This window comes from Protomyctophum parallelum (genome assembly GCF_964188405.1).
Source record: "Protomyctophum parallelum genome assembly, chromosome: 20".
Taxonomy (NCBI): domain Eukaryota; kingdom Metazoa; phylum Chordata; class Actinopteri; order Myctophiformes; family Myctophidae; genus Protomyctophum; species Protomyctophum parallelum.
In genome coordinates this window covers 14023223-14039175 of record NC_139718.1, presented here as the reverse complement: position 1 = coordinate 14039175, position 15953 = coordinate 14023223, and the positions used below count along the sequence as shown (strand labels likewise).

Below are 15953 nucleotides of genomic sequence, written 5' to 3'. Positions count from 1 at the left end.
AAAGCTTTGCCCAAAAAAATGGCAACTAAAAAATACGGGGAAGCAGCTTTTTGCTTCTACGGGCTGTCGGCATGGAACAAGCTCCCACTGTACCTTCGTCAGGCAGCCTCTGTAGACATTTTTAAAGCTCAGCTCAAGACCCACTTCTACAAAATTGCCTTTAATTGATCTTTTATTTTTCATGTCCTCACTGTACTGCATTACTGCTTGTTTTTTAATGTCGTTGCCTTGCTTTTCTTTTATTCTCCATTGTTCTGTAAAGCACTTTGAGCTGCATTCCATGTCATGAAAGGTGCTATACAAATAAAGTTTTATTATTTTATTATTATTGATTCGTGTTATAATCAAATGTGAAAACGTATTAAGTCTTTAGTGCATAATGCATGGTCTGGAAGTGGAAGGTCTGCCTGTGACTTCCCAGAAATATTTGGTTGGCACAATATGAGTCACGTGAGTGTACAGAGACTTTTGCCTTGAGTTTATTCCATTCTACAGGATCCACACGTCTCTTGATCATTGTTGTAACGAGTTAATACACTTTATCATACACAACGAATTGTGAAAATAGCCCATCTTCAAGATCCCAACACATTCACAATGTGAGCTTGTAGTATGGGGGGGTATTAATAGGGATCACAGATTATAATGTGGTCTGCAAACTAATCTTCGTCTCACTCAAAAACCTCAGAGTAGGCAGCTCATATAATTACATAACTGGAGAATACTGATGGTGTGCACAGAACTAAAGTTGAATTATCCCGTTAAAGAATGTCTATAAGTGACACTTGGTCTTTGCATGGAAGATTGATGAACCAAATAAATAACATTATGGTATGTTCATTTTCACAGCTCCTTCTGTGGTAGACCTATCAATCAAATAGACAGAGCAGCGACAAGGGCAAAACAGTGATTCAATCACTGCGTGCAGCAATCAATGTCTAATTGACAATGGCATCTTCTCATTCAAACGTAACCCCAAGAAAGTGTCAAGAAAAGGGACATGTTAAAGATGAATTTAATACAAAGTCAGGTGGAGTCCCCAGGACTAGTATCTTGGTTAAAAAAAGCATTAAAGTCTACAATACCAGCCCTGACAAAAAAAGGATACCGTAGTCATTTTGTATTTTAAAAGAAAATGTGGACGCCAGAGAGCAAAATACATTTTCAAGCTTGAAAACAAACCTTCTAAATGGGTCCATGTTTATTTCCTGTTGTGGTGTTTGTAAATATCAGCAGCTCACAGGAAATAAAGTTCAACCCAAGCTGTTCCATAGCAACACAATTCTACTGACAAGGACTATAACCTACTCCCCACAAGATGAGCTCCTTTCTAAAACCTCATCATAAACCACCAGACATGCCTGGGCCATGGCTCAATGGTCCAGGCACCTTGGCTGGTAGTCCAGTCTGGCAGTGTGCCACGGGTTCGACTCCCGATCCCGATGGCCTTTACTGCATGTCTTCCCCCCCCCCCCCATCTCTCTCCCCATTTCCTGTCCGCCTACTGTCTGTCCCTCCATAAAAAATAAATAAAATTAAGGCGAAAGCCACAAAAAAAACCATTAAAAATAAATTAAAAATAAAATAAACCACCAGACACTAAACATGATGATGTGGGATAACAGCTTCAGGCAAGTATGGACTCAAATTGAGTCAGTCAAAAACTTTCACTTAAATGGCCAAGCAGCAGCAGAGCATTCCATTTGGCGTTCTCAGAGATGTGGCATTGTTTTAATTCTAAGTATGTTGATATGTTCTTCCATTCTGAGCTTGTTAATTTCTTTAGCAGTAAGTCAGTAACATCTTCCACAGGATAGGCGACAGAGGGGATAAGCAGCTGTGTGGAGACTTCCTTGCTTTAAACAACAGGAAGTGTCCCTTTCCAGTCCAAGCCAGTTTAAAGATGGACATTTCAGTAATACTTCTGGTTATATAGTGTATACAGAACAAATGCCCAATTTATGCTAAACGATGGTATCATGGAGAAATAGCCTTATCAAAGCTCACATTGCATTACAGATGCGATGCATTGTGAGCTTGTAGATCGGGCATTTTTGGCACATGCAACACAATTGTATGACATAGATAATACATATAAACCATGCTTAAGCCTGAATATATAATATTATAAACTATCAGCTCTGCCCATTAGTCTACTCTGTTGAATGGATTCCACTCAAAGACAGTACAGTATTTTTGATGGGCGCTAGCCCCTCCTATGCCCAGCTTTGTCTGTTTGTGATTTGATTGGTTGAGCACCCATTAGCGATGATTTTATTGGCTGAGCAAAGTACGTATTGTGGATAAAAAGTGAGGACAGAAAAGTCAGGATGCAAATTGTGATTGGCCGGAATGAGATGATGTATGATGATAAGAGCGCCCCTCACTTCACACAGGTGTGATTGTTGTGACTGTTTTCACAACAGTCTGTCATCTTCACCATCAACTCACTTGGCAAAAGTCTGTCACTTACAAAATAAGCAAGATTCCGTTCTCCGCCATGCTACTCATTAATACGACGGTCATGACGCTGTGTGGTTTCCTGTTTATTTTGTATAAATTTGTGGCAACTGATGACTCCCTCACTCACTCAGTACACTTGTGCATTAAGTTACCATACACCAACCGTCACTCTTCACCATTACTCACAAGGCAAGTAAATGGAGAACACTCCAAAATTTCGAAACAGCTGTGAATCACCATCACTGATTTCGAACAAAGATAAAATATTGCATCATTCGCTCTTTGCTTGGCTGTTTCATTGACGTGAAGAGGAACTTAGTCATTGAGATGGATAGCAACAAATTCAAAGGATCTGGCTTATACAAATATAATATCCATGAGCATTATTCCAACTCTGTTAAATATGATTTGTTTATATAATTTATTTTATAAAAAAGGGTGCACTGCTTGCCTTATAAAAATATTTCCGGTTATTTGTTTTTCCTCTAGGAATAGTCTCACATCACCCAGAAGCTATTTCACATGCTCAGTCACAGGCAGCTCTATATTGCTGGGCAATACTGTCAAAGGTGGTTATAACAGATATCATTTCCCAATTCTCTGGAACTTGTTAAAGCATGGCAACAAAAGCCACAGCATAAATCACAGACTGCTGCCTTATATTCCAAAAGTACTTAATTAATGCAAATGGAAGTAAGTTCATCCACCTGTTTGAGAGCAAATTCACGATAAAAGTAAAACAAATGTTTTGCTATACAGTTGCAGCACTGGCAGGAACTGAGCAAGACACTGGGATATACGTGTAATACATAGCACAATGAAGAGTTCAACAAGTGCTCCAATCACAGTACTCATTAAGGGAAGGCTTGTTCAGTGGGATGGCCAATCCTTCTGTCCCCATGTTAGATCAAGACGTCATTCTGAGTTAAGAGATGAAAGTAATATCAATAAGAAGCTCTTCTTATTGAAGAAGAAGAGCAAACAGTTATTGGTGCCTAGGAAAATAAGTGCAGGATGACATGGGACACGCTTGAGTTTCACTGAGGGAGTTTCTAGCTTTCCAGCAGTTCAGGTGAGGTGAAAGAGAAGTTATTGAACTCGTCCTGGCTGACGGATGGGATGAGAGGACCATCGATGGGCGTGAGGGTGGGTTCTTCCTGGGTAAAGTCTGGGTCAAAGTTGTTGACATCCTCTGCTGTTTTCTGGAGAAAGCAAATAAAGGCTTGGTCTTATTAGCCAGCAAAAGGCTTGCTCTTAACACTGAAATAATACTTTTAAAACTTAGTTTTAATGAATAAAACAGTATTTTAACCAAACTGTATGGTAAAGTAAAGTATGTTAAACAATACAACTAGCACATCTGCAGTGAGTGGTTGGAGGTGCAGGTGCTTTTCCTACTTTTCCTTTGAAAAATGTAGACTTAATTTAACTTAACTGTAATTTGAAGCAGACCAAATTAATTGTTGTACCATCATCTTTACTGTAGTCTGAATATCATTGAAATAATCCCTCTGACAGGAGAGGAAAACAACTAACATAAAACCTATGCATTGTAGCTTTAAAGAATGATAAAACCTGCAGCATACTTGGCTGAGGATTTCTACCAGTAGTGGCACCATAGAGCCATATGGCTTAAGATTTGTTGCACACTTGCACATAATTGGTAAGAATATGACCAGGAATGTTTTCAGCATTGACAAATAATTAAAATGGACAACACTGGTTGTCCAAGAGAATACTTAAAAGTAAACATTATGTGGTGTGTAGTAAATTACTCCACAGTCTCATTTACACAGTGCCATGTTGTGAATTATATTAGTCATAGTCATAGAACTTACAATGCGGGGTTTGAAGGGCGGTTCCAGCTCTCTACGGTTCAGTTTCTCCCAATCAATGCCAGTAAAGAAGGCATGGCTGGTCACAGCAATGTCACCGCCCTCCGATGCAACGCAGCCCAGACGCCTAGCTGGATTCTTGGTCAGGAACTGTAGAAAGAGACAGGTTCTATGAATCTACAACTTACAAATACATAATATATAGCCGTGTATGTATGTTTATTTATCATGTCCAGTCAGAAAGAGACCAAGTAGATCCAGGGAAGTGCAGCTGCGTTGCATGAATTTCCTGTTCTTGTGAACATACTGTAGAATGCTTACTGAGAAACAAAGGAACAGTGAGTCACTACTTGAATTGTAACTGAGAACAATTTATGGACAACCAAAGGCTGATTTGTGGGTCTGCTGGGAGAGGCCAAAAAACAAACTCTTTCAAATGTAAAACCGCGTTTCAACCAGACTTCGGGGAGAATCTGCAGAAATAAATAAATGTGCAGTTTCGGACAGCACCATCAAGGAGTGTCGGTCACACCATGGGGCTGCTATTGGTATGTAGAGGCAGTCAAAACAAAATACCACATCATCCCTTCTCAGCAGGAGGGTAACCAGCCCCAGTCCAGCTGTAGATGCTACATCACACAACCGCAGTTAACTAAAACCTGACCAGACATCTCAAATTATCAGGACAAAAGGAGTCAAATGTAGTAAATTAATACAGAAATGGGAGAATGGCACTCAAGAAGAAATAAAAACATGGAGAACAGAGGATGAACTATGAAAATACCAGAGCAGGGAAAGGCATAGACCCGTTATTAGAGGTCCAATTGTGGGGTCAATGAATTTGTGAGCTGTACGCACAAAAGGACCACAAAAGGAAATAAGACTATTTCGCTCAAGTTCATGCCATCTTTCCATGACTACACCTCAGCTGTGCCATCCACTAAGCATGCCATGTCAGCACTTTCACAGAAAATGTTAGAACCTGCCCGCTCCTATCAAATGCATTAGAGCCCATCCGACATCATCCGATATTGACGTAAATAATGGCTGTCATGGATATATCCGAATCAGCACATATTGCAAGTTTCTGTTTCAGTGGACAATAACGTTTTTCAACTGTAAAATATCCTGCATCCATTACATACGGACGGTATCTTTGTCACAAGTGCCACATTTGAGGGATCATGAAAACAAAAATACATACATATTTTGTTTCCCTTAGTAGAGAAAGACAGCAAATATGGGTAATGAATGAGGCATTAGACACGAAACATCAGAGACATGCTAGCTTGCACTTGAACTTTCAGTATAAAGCTTTCAGTATAAATAGCCCAGGGCAGTTCAAATCCACTCAAACATTACATAAGGTTTGTGGAGAGGAGCAAACAAGTGGTGGAACTTGGACGAGTGCCATCTCAAGCATGTTTTGCATAACAGCATGTTGGATAAGCTGAGAGGCGGGAGGGAGGGAGAGAGGCATGGAAGTACAGTAGGGGGGAAATACTATAGCATACATGCCGTGTGTGTGGGCAGTGGTGCATACTTTAATATAGTTAGTAAGAGTCAAGGCCAACAGCTGGCTGTCAGAGCATCATACAGTATAGCAGTGGTTCTCACCCTGTGGGTAAGGAACCCAATTAAGGACTTTTATTCATGCCTCTACATAAAACAACAAAAAAGAAAGAATAAAAAAGACCATTACTGCATCAAAAGTAATCAACAAACTACTATAAAAACTGGCCAAATTGTCAATAATATAAGAAAGATGCAAACATTGTGAAAATAGCCCATCTACAAGCTCGCAATGCGAGGCGTTGTAGATCTGTTATTTTCACAATATTCATCTGTGGAACAGAGTGAAACAAAATGTAATGCCTCAACTCCTACTTGTCATGGTGGGGGGTCCCCAGTTAAAAAATGATAATTTTGGGGCAGTCGTGGGCCGTGGCCTGAAAAAGGTTGGAGCCTTTCTCATTATTCTCATCATTTCTCATTATCCACGTCCATTATGATGTCAATGTGAGCCCTGCCACCTGACTTTAGCATACACAATATGTATATGTATGCAAGTCCTTTTAGTGGCCTTTACCCCCACAATGTTCTAAATACAACCTGCAATGAGCAATTGATTTCCCTTTGCTTTAACAATAGTTTGCACTTAAAAAAAAAAAAAGCATTTGCAGACATTTCCGGGAATTGTATAAGGACAATAATGTCAAGACCTCTTAGATTGGGCAAACTGAGGACACAGGAGGAGGCCAAAGTCCTGCCACTGAGACAAGAATATCTTGATTTATTATGCCGTAATTCAGAGTGGTCACGGTCCATTCAACTCATTATGAATTGGAACACAAATGATAAGAGCCATGAAGCCAATACTCAATACTCTGCTATACTCTACTCACAGCTTTGAGTATTTCCACCGCATCCGCACTCAGCCAGGACGCGTAGACGATCTCCTCACTGAGGATGGATTCAAACAGGTCGTCTTCATTCTCCGCCTCAAAGGGGGCATGTCCTGAAAGCATCTCATACAGCAGTACCCCCAGAGCCCACCAATCCACCGAGGGTCCATACAGCATCTCCTGTAGGATCTGTGGGTTCGAAAAATCACATCAATCTGACTGTTTATATACTGTACTGTATGTACAGTATCACAGAGCAGAGAGCACAAGAGAGTTTAGTTCTAAGGGACTGATCGTTATTTGTCAGAGGTTGGTATGCTGCACACGGAGTTGCACCACTCACTTCACACGGGTGATTTAAAAAATTATAATATGGGCTTTATACAATTTGGGCTTCATACAACTTTAATTTGTTGAATTTTCTATTTTAAAAATGTTTCATTTTTGTTAATTAGTGTCTATATTAAGTTTACCCTGTATGGTGACTCGACATGGTATTTCCCACATTCTGTTTACATCGGCTACGTGTGCGTCTTTACAGTCTTTTAGTGTGCAGGAGCACTCAGCAGTGGGACGCGCGGAATATAACGCTCGTGTCATTCCATGATCACATTCACAGGGATATCACCAGACGTCGCACACAGGAGGTCTTACAGTTAATATACTGTACTCTGTATGTATGTGTCATGGCACAGAGCGCACAAGAGAGCTTAAGGGTTAATTTATACTTCTAAATTCATAAATTAGGCTTAACTGTCGTACATGTCATAACATCAAGCTAAAACACAACACACGGTAGTGTACAGTATGTACAGTATGTGGAGCACAGTGAGGAATGAGTGTTGAGTGTTGACCATTCATAAATCCTGACGTGCAACACTTCCACCATGAATATAAAGACCTACACAGATCATTCATAAATCCTGACGTGCACACTTCCACCATGACCTACACAGATCACTTCGTATTGGGAAACAAAGCACGTCTTTCATGGTGCATTATGATGAGGTCATCAAGGTGGTGGACATTAACACTAACTAAGTAGTTGTATCATTGTTTTTGAGTGGTGCAACCACTCCAAGGAACAGCTATATCCCCATGTCCATCCCTATGTATGTCCCTATGTTTAGAGTACCATTGCATCACTCACTTCAGACTGGTCAGATTTTTGAGTGGTGCAACCACTCCAAGAAACAGCAATGTCCCTATCCCTATTATGAGATAATTTTTGCCATTCTGAAAAAGGCTTATAAACCAATGTTCCAACTTGTTGACTGTTTTGAAAGCTTCCCCAGAAAACATTGATATCATTTGCAGCCTTCATCATAAAAAAAGCCTTTTTGAGGCCTTATTATTCTTTTTTTCAACATAATAATTATAAAATAAAATATCTGCTAAAACCGATATTATTTTACCGATATATCCTTTTAGGCCAATACCGATGTGTTTGCCGATTAATCTCCCATCACTAGTCACAACCTATGTCCCTGTTTAGAGTACCAGTAGGGGCAAAAGTGGCGCTGTTGTGCTAGAAACAGAGAGAGAGAGATAGTGCTGCACTGTTGCCTGCAAATTACAGAGAGAGAGAGAGAGCGAGAGCGAGAGCGAGAGATATCTGCTAAATGCTAATTCCCCCACACAGTAACTGTCATTTCTCCGGGCTGGCACCCTGGGCGCGTTCCTGTGGGTCTGGAATTGCACCAATCAGTTCACACGGGTGTGATTCTTTTAATTTATTTTGGTCCCCCAGGGAGATGACTTTCACTCCACTACATCTAGACACAGTGTTTGACTTCACTGTGTGAGCTTGTAGATGTGCTATTTTCACTATTTTTGCACATCATATTTTTTTATGTCAATACAGCAATGAATTGATATTAAAGAGAATTTTTAATTTGTACTTTAACGTAAATGTATTTACTCATACTGGGTACAAAGACAGAGCCTGTCTGAAATACAGCAGACTCCCTGGGCCGCAATTCCACACAGGTGTGCTACCTTTGAATAGGTCTGCAAAGAATCTGGAGAAATGTGCTCTACGTTGTTGAGAATGTTGTGTTTGTTGAAAGAGGTGGAGTAATGGCGAGAGGATGGGCCTGGAAAGTGAGTTATGTGAACTCATTCAACCTGAATCATAGAGAGCTAAATAAAGAAAGGAAAAAAGCTGTATGTATCCCTTGTCTTGATTAAAATGTGAAACACACAAAATGGATGCACTGCAATGATTTATAAATGCACTATGATGGATATCAGTATCAGCTTTACTATACTATATGTTGATAATGCAGTTTGTAGTCACAGAATACAACTGTAATTAGATGGGGGGGGGGGACAGAGTTACCGTGTACTGTACTGTCACTGTACTGTACTGGCACACCTGGAAGCATCATATACAGTTAATACGTGCGTGTGTGTTTGTGTGCGTTAGGTTGTGCACAGGTGGTGAAAAACAACCATGCTGTTTTCGTGCTCATACCCAGACACCCACCCACCCAGCCACCCACACACATACAGTAGCTCCGTAAGGGAGTGGTTGCACCACTCAAAAAGTACAGACCCAGTGGGATCCCGTTCACCAAAGTATATAGGGCTTAAGAGGTTAACTGACCTCTGGAGCAATGTAATCAGGAGTACCACAAAAGGTTCCTGTGGCTACACCTTCAAATATGCCCTCCTTGCACATGCCGAAGTCTGCCAACTTGCAATGGCCATCTTTATCCAGAAGAACATTGTCAAGCTTTAGATCCCTAGGAGGAAAAAAAAGAAACAAAAACATGCAGTGTGAGATAGTAATGTTCATGAAATGTATACCCTGCACATGTAAACTCATCAATGTTTGTACCCACAACAGCCTCAAAAATAGCATTTTAAAAGTACCATCTCAATAGTAATAGAATATTGGCAAACCCGGGGACAAATATTTAGTCCTTTGATCTGCTCCTTTGTGGAAAGTGGGTGTGGTGTTTTCCCACAAAGTAGTGGTTTTGGTGCAAAACAAATGCTTGCAAGTGATTCAGAATCATGACAGTCCTAGTTTGACCTCTCAAAAGCTTATTAAGGCCCCAACTTTCAGCAACTATCACAGGTCCCCCTAGGGGAGATGAAATTAAAATAAAACATGTTTCCCCCACATTTGTTATCTACATTGTACATTCTACACTGTATAACTGCCATAAACATACATACAGACATAAGTTTTGCAGGAGGGGAATGCATCTCTTCTCCTCTACTCACACAGCTGAGCCACTTCATGTGTTAACTCCTGCAAATTGTTGTTCACACTTTTATAATAGACGGCAACCACACCTACCGACTTTACAGGAAGACCAACCAGTAAACGGTATGAGCAGCAGTTGTTGGATGCTTCATCTGATACACAGGCCAAGTTTGATTAAATAGAAGATAAGTGAACATACTGGTTTAAATTGTGTAATTGTGCTTGTGAAGACACAAAATGGGTTAATACTAAATGCTAAATGCTAAAACAGATAAGTGGTAAGCAGTGATGCAAATAGCCTGCATCCTGCATCCTTAGACTCACTAAATTGAGAAAGGATGCAATCATGTCACCCTCCGGGGGTCCTGGGATACTCTGTACTGTACTCTAACGTTGTTGAAGTAGGACTCATAAAATGTCCCTGGGACCCATCAAAAAGACCACCCCTGGGTCCCGGGACGCATTACATTGAAAACCTATTTCCATTCCTGGATAAGCCTATTCAGGTCTAATAAGATGCATGTACCGGTATTGCATTGGAAATTGGCAGTTGATGAATGTGTACTCCAGGGGTTGTATTCATAAAACATCTAAAGCTAAAATTAGCTCTTAACTATATGTTTAAATAGTTGATATTGAGTTGTATTGAGTTGTGCTTGAAATGTACTGTAATTCTGCAAACTGTTAATAAATACTTCAACACAAAATTGAATGCATTCTGAAAGAATATTTTTTAGTAGAGCGGCCGCATGGAAAGGAAAGGTTCCCGGTTTGGGTTAGCGTTGGAAGTGAGTCCTTGAGCAAGAAAGTGCTTCCGATGAGCAGATCCATTAGCTATTTTCCTTTTCTTTTTCTGTGACAAATCTTCTCTTATGGGGGTCCATCCATGTGGCCAAATACATATTAATTTGGGGGTCCTTGACATGTTTGAGAACCACTGCACTAGATTACAAGCACTGGATGGTTGGTTTGGCAAGAGGGAACCACTTTTCTAATATAAATGTTTACCTGTCAAAACCTTAATAGGACTTCCAGTCACACTGTAGATTCCAGAGTGTTACTTGATCTCTTATGCAAACATAGCCATGTGGATTTGTACATGTTTTTGTATGGAAAAGTATGGACACTAGCTATAACTGTGCTGTCTCAGTTCATCTGCCATTATTAGGATAGACAATGGTGCCATTCTGACCTTTTAATTTCCTTCCGTCTCACAAAAGACTTAGGAGCATTAAGACCAGACAATCCTGTACATACTGTACATACTGTACATATCCTAAAGCTGTCTGCCTCCTTAATACTCCTTAACACAATGTAAGCCACAACAGGTTAAACTATTAAAGCAATTCAGAGCATTGGTTCTCAAAGTGTACCTTTGAGAACCATTTGCTTTTTGTATGGTTTGGCTATTACCCATCTGTTTTGTATTAGGCTCTTTATCAGTGAGTCGTGGTTTCACTTTTTGTGAGCACACCAAGACAAATTCAAATGAATCGTGAATCAACATTTTGGATCATACTACAACTAGTATGATCACTAATATTTTAATGCCAAGCTATCAAGACAATTCATGCTCATGTTATGTAGAACCCCCTATAAAGATAAGTGGTAGCAGGGACACAACTCCAGTCACTATGTTTCCATTAGTGTTACCATTTAGTCAATGTCTGTAATGCATTAAATAAATGGACTATTCAAGAATCATCTGACCTTTTATGTAACTCAATAGTAACGTAATGACCCACTACTGTCCACCGAAAGTCATAATTTTCGTTTAACTTACTTGAATTGAAAGTAATATATGTAGTAATATATGCACTCTATATAACTCTGTTAAAGTAGCTTCCCTGATACTATTACTAAGAAGAAAACACCCTGCATCAACATGCAGGCCTGTGGAACCGATGTCATCTGACTAACAGCTGAATCTGCCCACTGCTTTGATCAGGTGACCAAGCACTGTAACAAGGTCATTGAAAGGTGTGTGTTTGACATCTGAGTGGTTGTTCTATAGCTGTGTGCAGATCTGTAACTCTCCTATTTTACATTCTTCTTCATAGCGGGAGGGAAAGCCACAGGTGTACCACACATATTCTATCCCTGGAATAAAATATTTTGAGACGGGGGCATCTTTGGCCAAATATATATAATTTTGGGGCGCCTTGATATGAAAAGGTTTGACCGGCGCCACCGATATAATTTAGAAGACATTTGTAGAATCTGCCTTAATAAGTTAATACTGAAAGTGAAGGGGATGGTTGGACAGTCAGTCAGACAGACAAGCAAACATGGTGTGGTTGGATTAAGCCGGTTTGCTCTTCCCTCCTATAATCTGATTGTATAACACTGACTCAGATGCTTATGGCAACTGCCTAAAGCCTAACAAACAGTCCACATGAGGGCAACGTTGTACTACATGTCAGGGCCAGTCAGTCACACACGAGTCAGAGCGAAACATCGGTAATGTCGAGTTAAAAGAAAGCGAGAGGTCGTGGTGGGGGTTGCATGCGTTGACACACATCAGTCTACTCTGAATTCCATGTTCTCATCAGTCATATCATTGCTGTCAGGCGAAAATGTTATGTCTTTCAGGAAATGGAAAACAGAACGTGTGTTCGTTCCAATTGATGCATTGTAATTATAAATTAGTTACAAGCTCTTGTTAAGAATTTATTTGTAGACGTTTACAAAGTGCGCACGCACACACCCCCCCCCCCCCCCCCTGTGGTCCTCTTCACAACATGCAAATAGAAACTAAAGACCTTTGACATTTTTCTCTAGATAGGGGATAGTGTTACTGTATGGATTTATTTTTCTTTTATTATAAATATTCCATTACTGATCCGCATCAAGAGCCCCACACTGCACACACGCCTTCTCAAGAATAAAGGCAGAAGAGGCAAAGAAAATGACAAAGACGGTGACTGTGATTAGAGGTTAAAACGAATCTAGGCAGACCTCGGTTTCTATGGAATTTGTTTGCACCAGATTTTATCTATCAGCGACAAGGCACGGAAAGAAAACCAATACCACAGTTACACTATCCAAATATAGCAAACAAACACTGACACAATGTAACACACAAAATGAGGGCTTGCCCTCAACTGTATCTCAGAGTATAAATAAAGGTGATGATGAACACTACTGATGAAAGATACAGTATCAAGACTACAGTCATAATATACCTCCAATTTGAAGCAACCCTTTACCCGAAAGTCAAAGAGCACTGGAGAGATAGCTAGTCACAAGAAAGCAATCATATCGTTACATAATACAGAGATCAATGCTATAACCATTATGTCCAAAAGAGGGCACAAGGGTAGCTATGGTAGCTGACATGCCGCTAGCTGCCATTAAGCAGACTATTTCAGCTCTAACATGCAAGCCATGCCGACGCGCCAAGCTAGCAGCTAGGGTAGTTATGCTGCTGTGGTGGGTAAGTAGCCACCTAAATATAACTCAGAGTTCACATGATGGTCCCTTATCATCATGAGTGCTGGGTGGCAGAGTAAGCTTGTGTGTTACCACACAATTTAAGTGCACAGCAGCAGCATCTTTAAATGGGATAATAGCCTGATCACAAACACACACAAACTGATGTTGGATTTGAAGGCATAACCTTTCATGCTTCCCTCTGTCATTTTGCTTTGAGTTCAAAGGATATACGCCAAAATAAAGAGATGCTACGCCTGCAATATAGGCAATCCCCTTGTAGTCAAATTCATACATGATTAGCATGTTTACAACCACTACAAATATACTGTACATGTGGCTGCCAAATCCAGAACCTTTAGTTGGTTTTGGATTTATTTAGTTTTAAGAAAATAATGCTTTTATTTTCATGTATTAACTCTCAACACTGTAATTTATTTTGGTGCCATCTATTTTAATACGTTTTCTTGTGCAAATTGTCACAATTGGATTTTACATAAATAATAAATTAATAAAAGAAGCCCAAATGACACATTTTATTCAGGGCTCTGAACATAACTGTGTGTGTGTGTGTGGGGGGGGGGGGGGGTGCATGGGTGCGTGCGTGCGTGCGTGTCAGACCTATAGATGATGCCTTTGCCGTGCAGGAACATGAGTGCCGAGGTGATCTCTGCTGTGTAAAAACGTGCTCTGGGCTCCTCAAACTTCCTGGACTTCTGGATGTGGAACATGAGATCTCCACCGTTCACAAACTCCATCACAAAGAAAAGACGGTCCTGCAAAATACAGTAGGAAGTAATATCAACACAAATCGACAGGAAGAAGTTCAAATACAATGTTTTACAATCGACTAAAACGGTTAACCACTTAATACTATTATACTATTGTTGTGCAATGGTGACGTACAAAATAGTGAAAATGGCGATCTGCGAAGTTAATGCTATTCACCTTTTTATCATTAAATAAATGGTAATAGAGACAAAGGTTTGAAATAATCGTCATATTGAAGTCATATTGTCCAGCTTTATAATGCATTGTATTTGTAGTTTCATGTGTGACTCTGTGCAGTTAGCAGCAGGATAGAGAAGCATGTGGGTAAAACATGTCGATACATACATCCATACATCTTCCGTCTTATTAAAGCCTATGGTCAACATGGCCACCCAGCTAATGGTAAAAAACACTGCAGTGGGACATCACGTGCAGACAGATGTAGTCATAAATCTCCTTGAAGCAATCAGTGTCGGACAAGCAGAAAGCTAGCAGTAATCACCTCGTTGCCCCCATGGTCAAAAGTGATCCATTATTTACCTTTTGAAATGACATTTATGTTGTGCAATCATACTGTGGTAGCCTAAGGGTGCATCTTGAATGGATCGGAAAAGGATCTGACTGAACATACAAGCTCAATGCATCTCTTTGTGAAGTCCATATGAACTATACTCCAAATATAATATGCAAGTTAAATCATGATAATGGCCGTCCATAATATTTATATTTACTGTATATTCATTTTTTTTTTTTTTTTTTACAGAAAGCTGGAAACGTAAAATGTGCCTTGTTAAAGATACAAAATATATATATTAATTGTTTACTAATGGTACATGATTATGAAAAGTAATTGAGATACTATTTTAAAGCATAAAAAAAAAAGATTGGGGTGCTAGAGATAAAACAATTGTTAAAGTGCGGGCTAATGCAGAATGTAAATGAGATCCTTTGAAGTGAGGGGCGCTCTTATCATCATACATCACATTCCGTGCTCAGCCAATCAAAAATCATCACAAATGTCATTCCGACCAATCACTTTTGGCGTCTTCACTTTTCTGCCCTCACTTTTATCCTCAATATGTACTTTGGCTGATGATTGGCTGATCACCCCATAGTGATGATGTGATTGGCTGACCAATGTTTGTCTTCACACAAACCCTCAAAGCTGGGTCAAAAAAGCTGAGAATTACTTCTCTAGTCTGATTCACTATGAAGAATGAAACTTGGGGTTCATTGGGAAATTAATAAATCTGAATTTACAGTTGGAAGAATAGCTCTGGTATTTCTTTAAATGACTAGTAGCAAGTTGCTATTCATAGTTACATACTACACAAGACTGGGAAAATGCTGCCACCAGCAGGACATTTTGTGTATAAACAGTTGTTCTGGCTGTACTGTATCTGTGCTGTGGGAAGACCCTCTTTTCACTGTGTTTCCTGCTTAACCAGAGCAATTACCTAAATTACCTAAATAAATAAAAAAACAGAGCTACTACATTTAAACACTTAAAAAACAACTGCCATTTGGGGGTCATCCTTTCGTGGATATACTGTATATCATGCCAACTATTTCTGACAGCAGTTGCAATGTAATAGCTCTGTGTACATATCATATCCTTTCTATTCCCTTTCAAATTGTACATACATCATTTTGTTTTCATTGTAATGTTCCACTTTTGCTTTTGCAATGTTAACTTATGTTTTCTCGAGTCAGAACGGGTCAAGAAATGTTAACTCTTTGGTCGGGCGGGTCAAATAGTATACACAAGTTGAACTGTAACCCGCGGGTTGAGTAAAGAAATGCTGACTGTTTTGGCGAGGCGGGTTGGGG

The 15953-nt window shown here is 39.9% G+C and overlaps 1 protein-coding gene across 1 annotated transcript in view; it reads right to left on the bottom strand.

The window, feature by feature from the left end:
- Positions 1–2360: 2360 nt before the first annotated feature.
- The window catches only part of prkcha (protein kinase C, eta, a), a 37582-nt gene continuing 23989 nt past the window's right edge, over positions 2361–15953 (bottom strand). The window contains exons 10-14 of the mRNA XM_083791903.1: positions 13974–14128; positions 9312–9450; positions 6704–6892; positions 4302–4448; positions 2361–3665 (exon numbers count right to left, since the gene is read on the bottom strand). Coding sequence (XP_083648029.1) covers positions 3516–3665; positions 4302–4448; positions 6704–6892; positions 9312–9450; positions 13974–14128 — 780 coding nt within the window. The 3' untranslated portion in view covers positions 2361–3515. The remainder of the gene's footprint in view (positions 3666–4301; positions 4449–6703; positions 6893–9311; positions 9451–13973; positions 14129–15953) is intronic.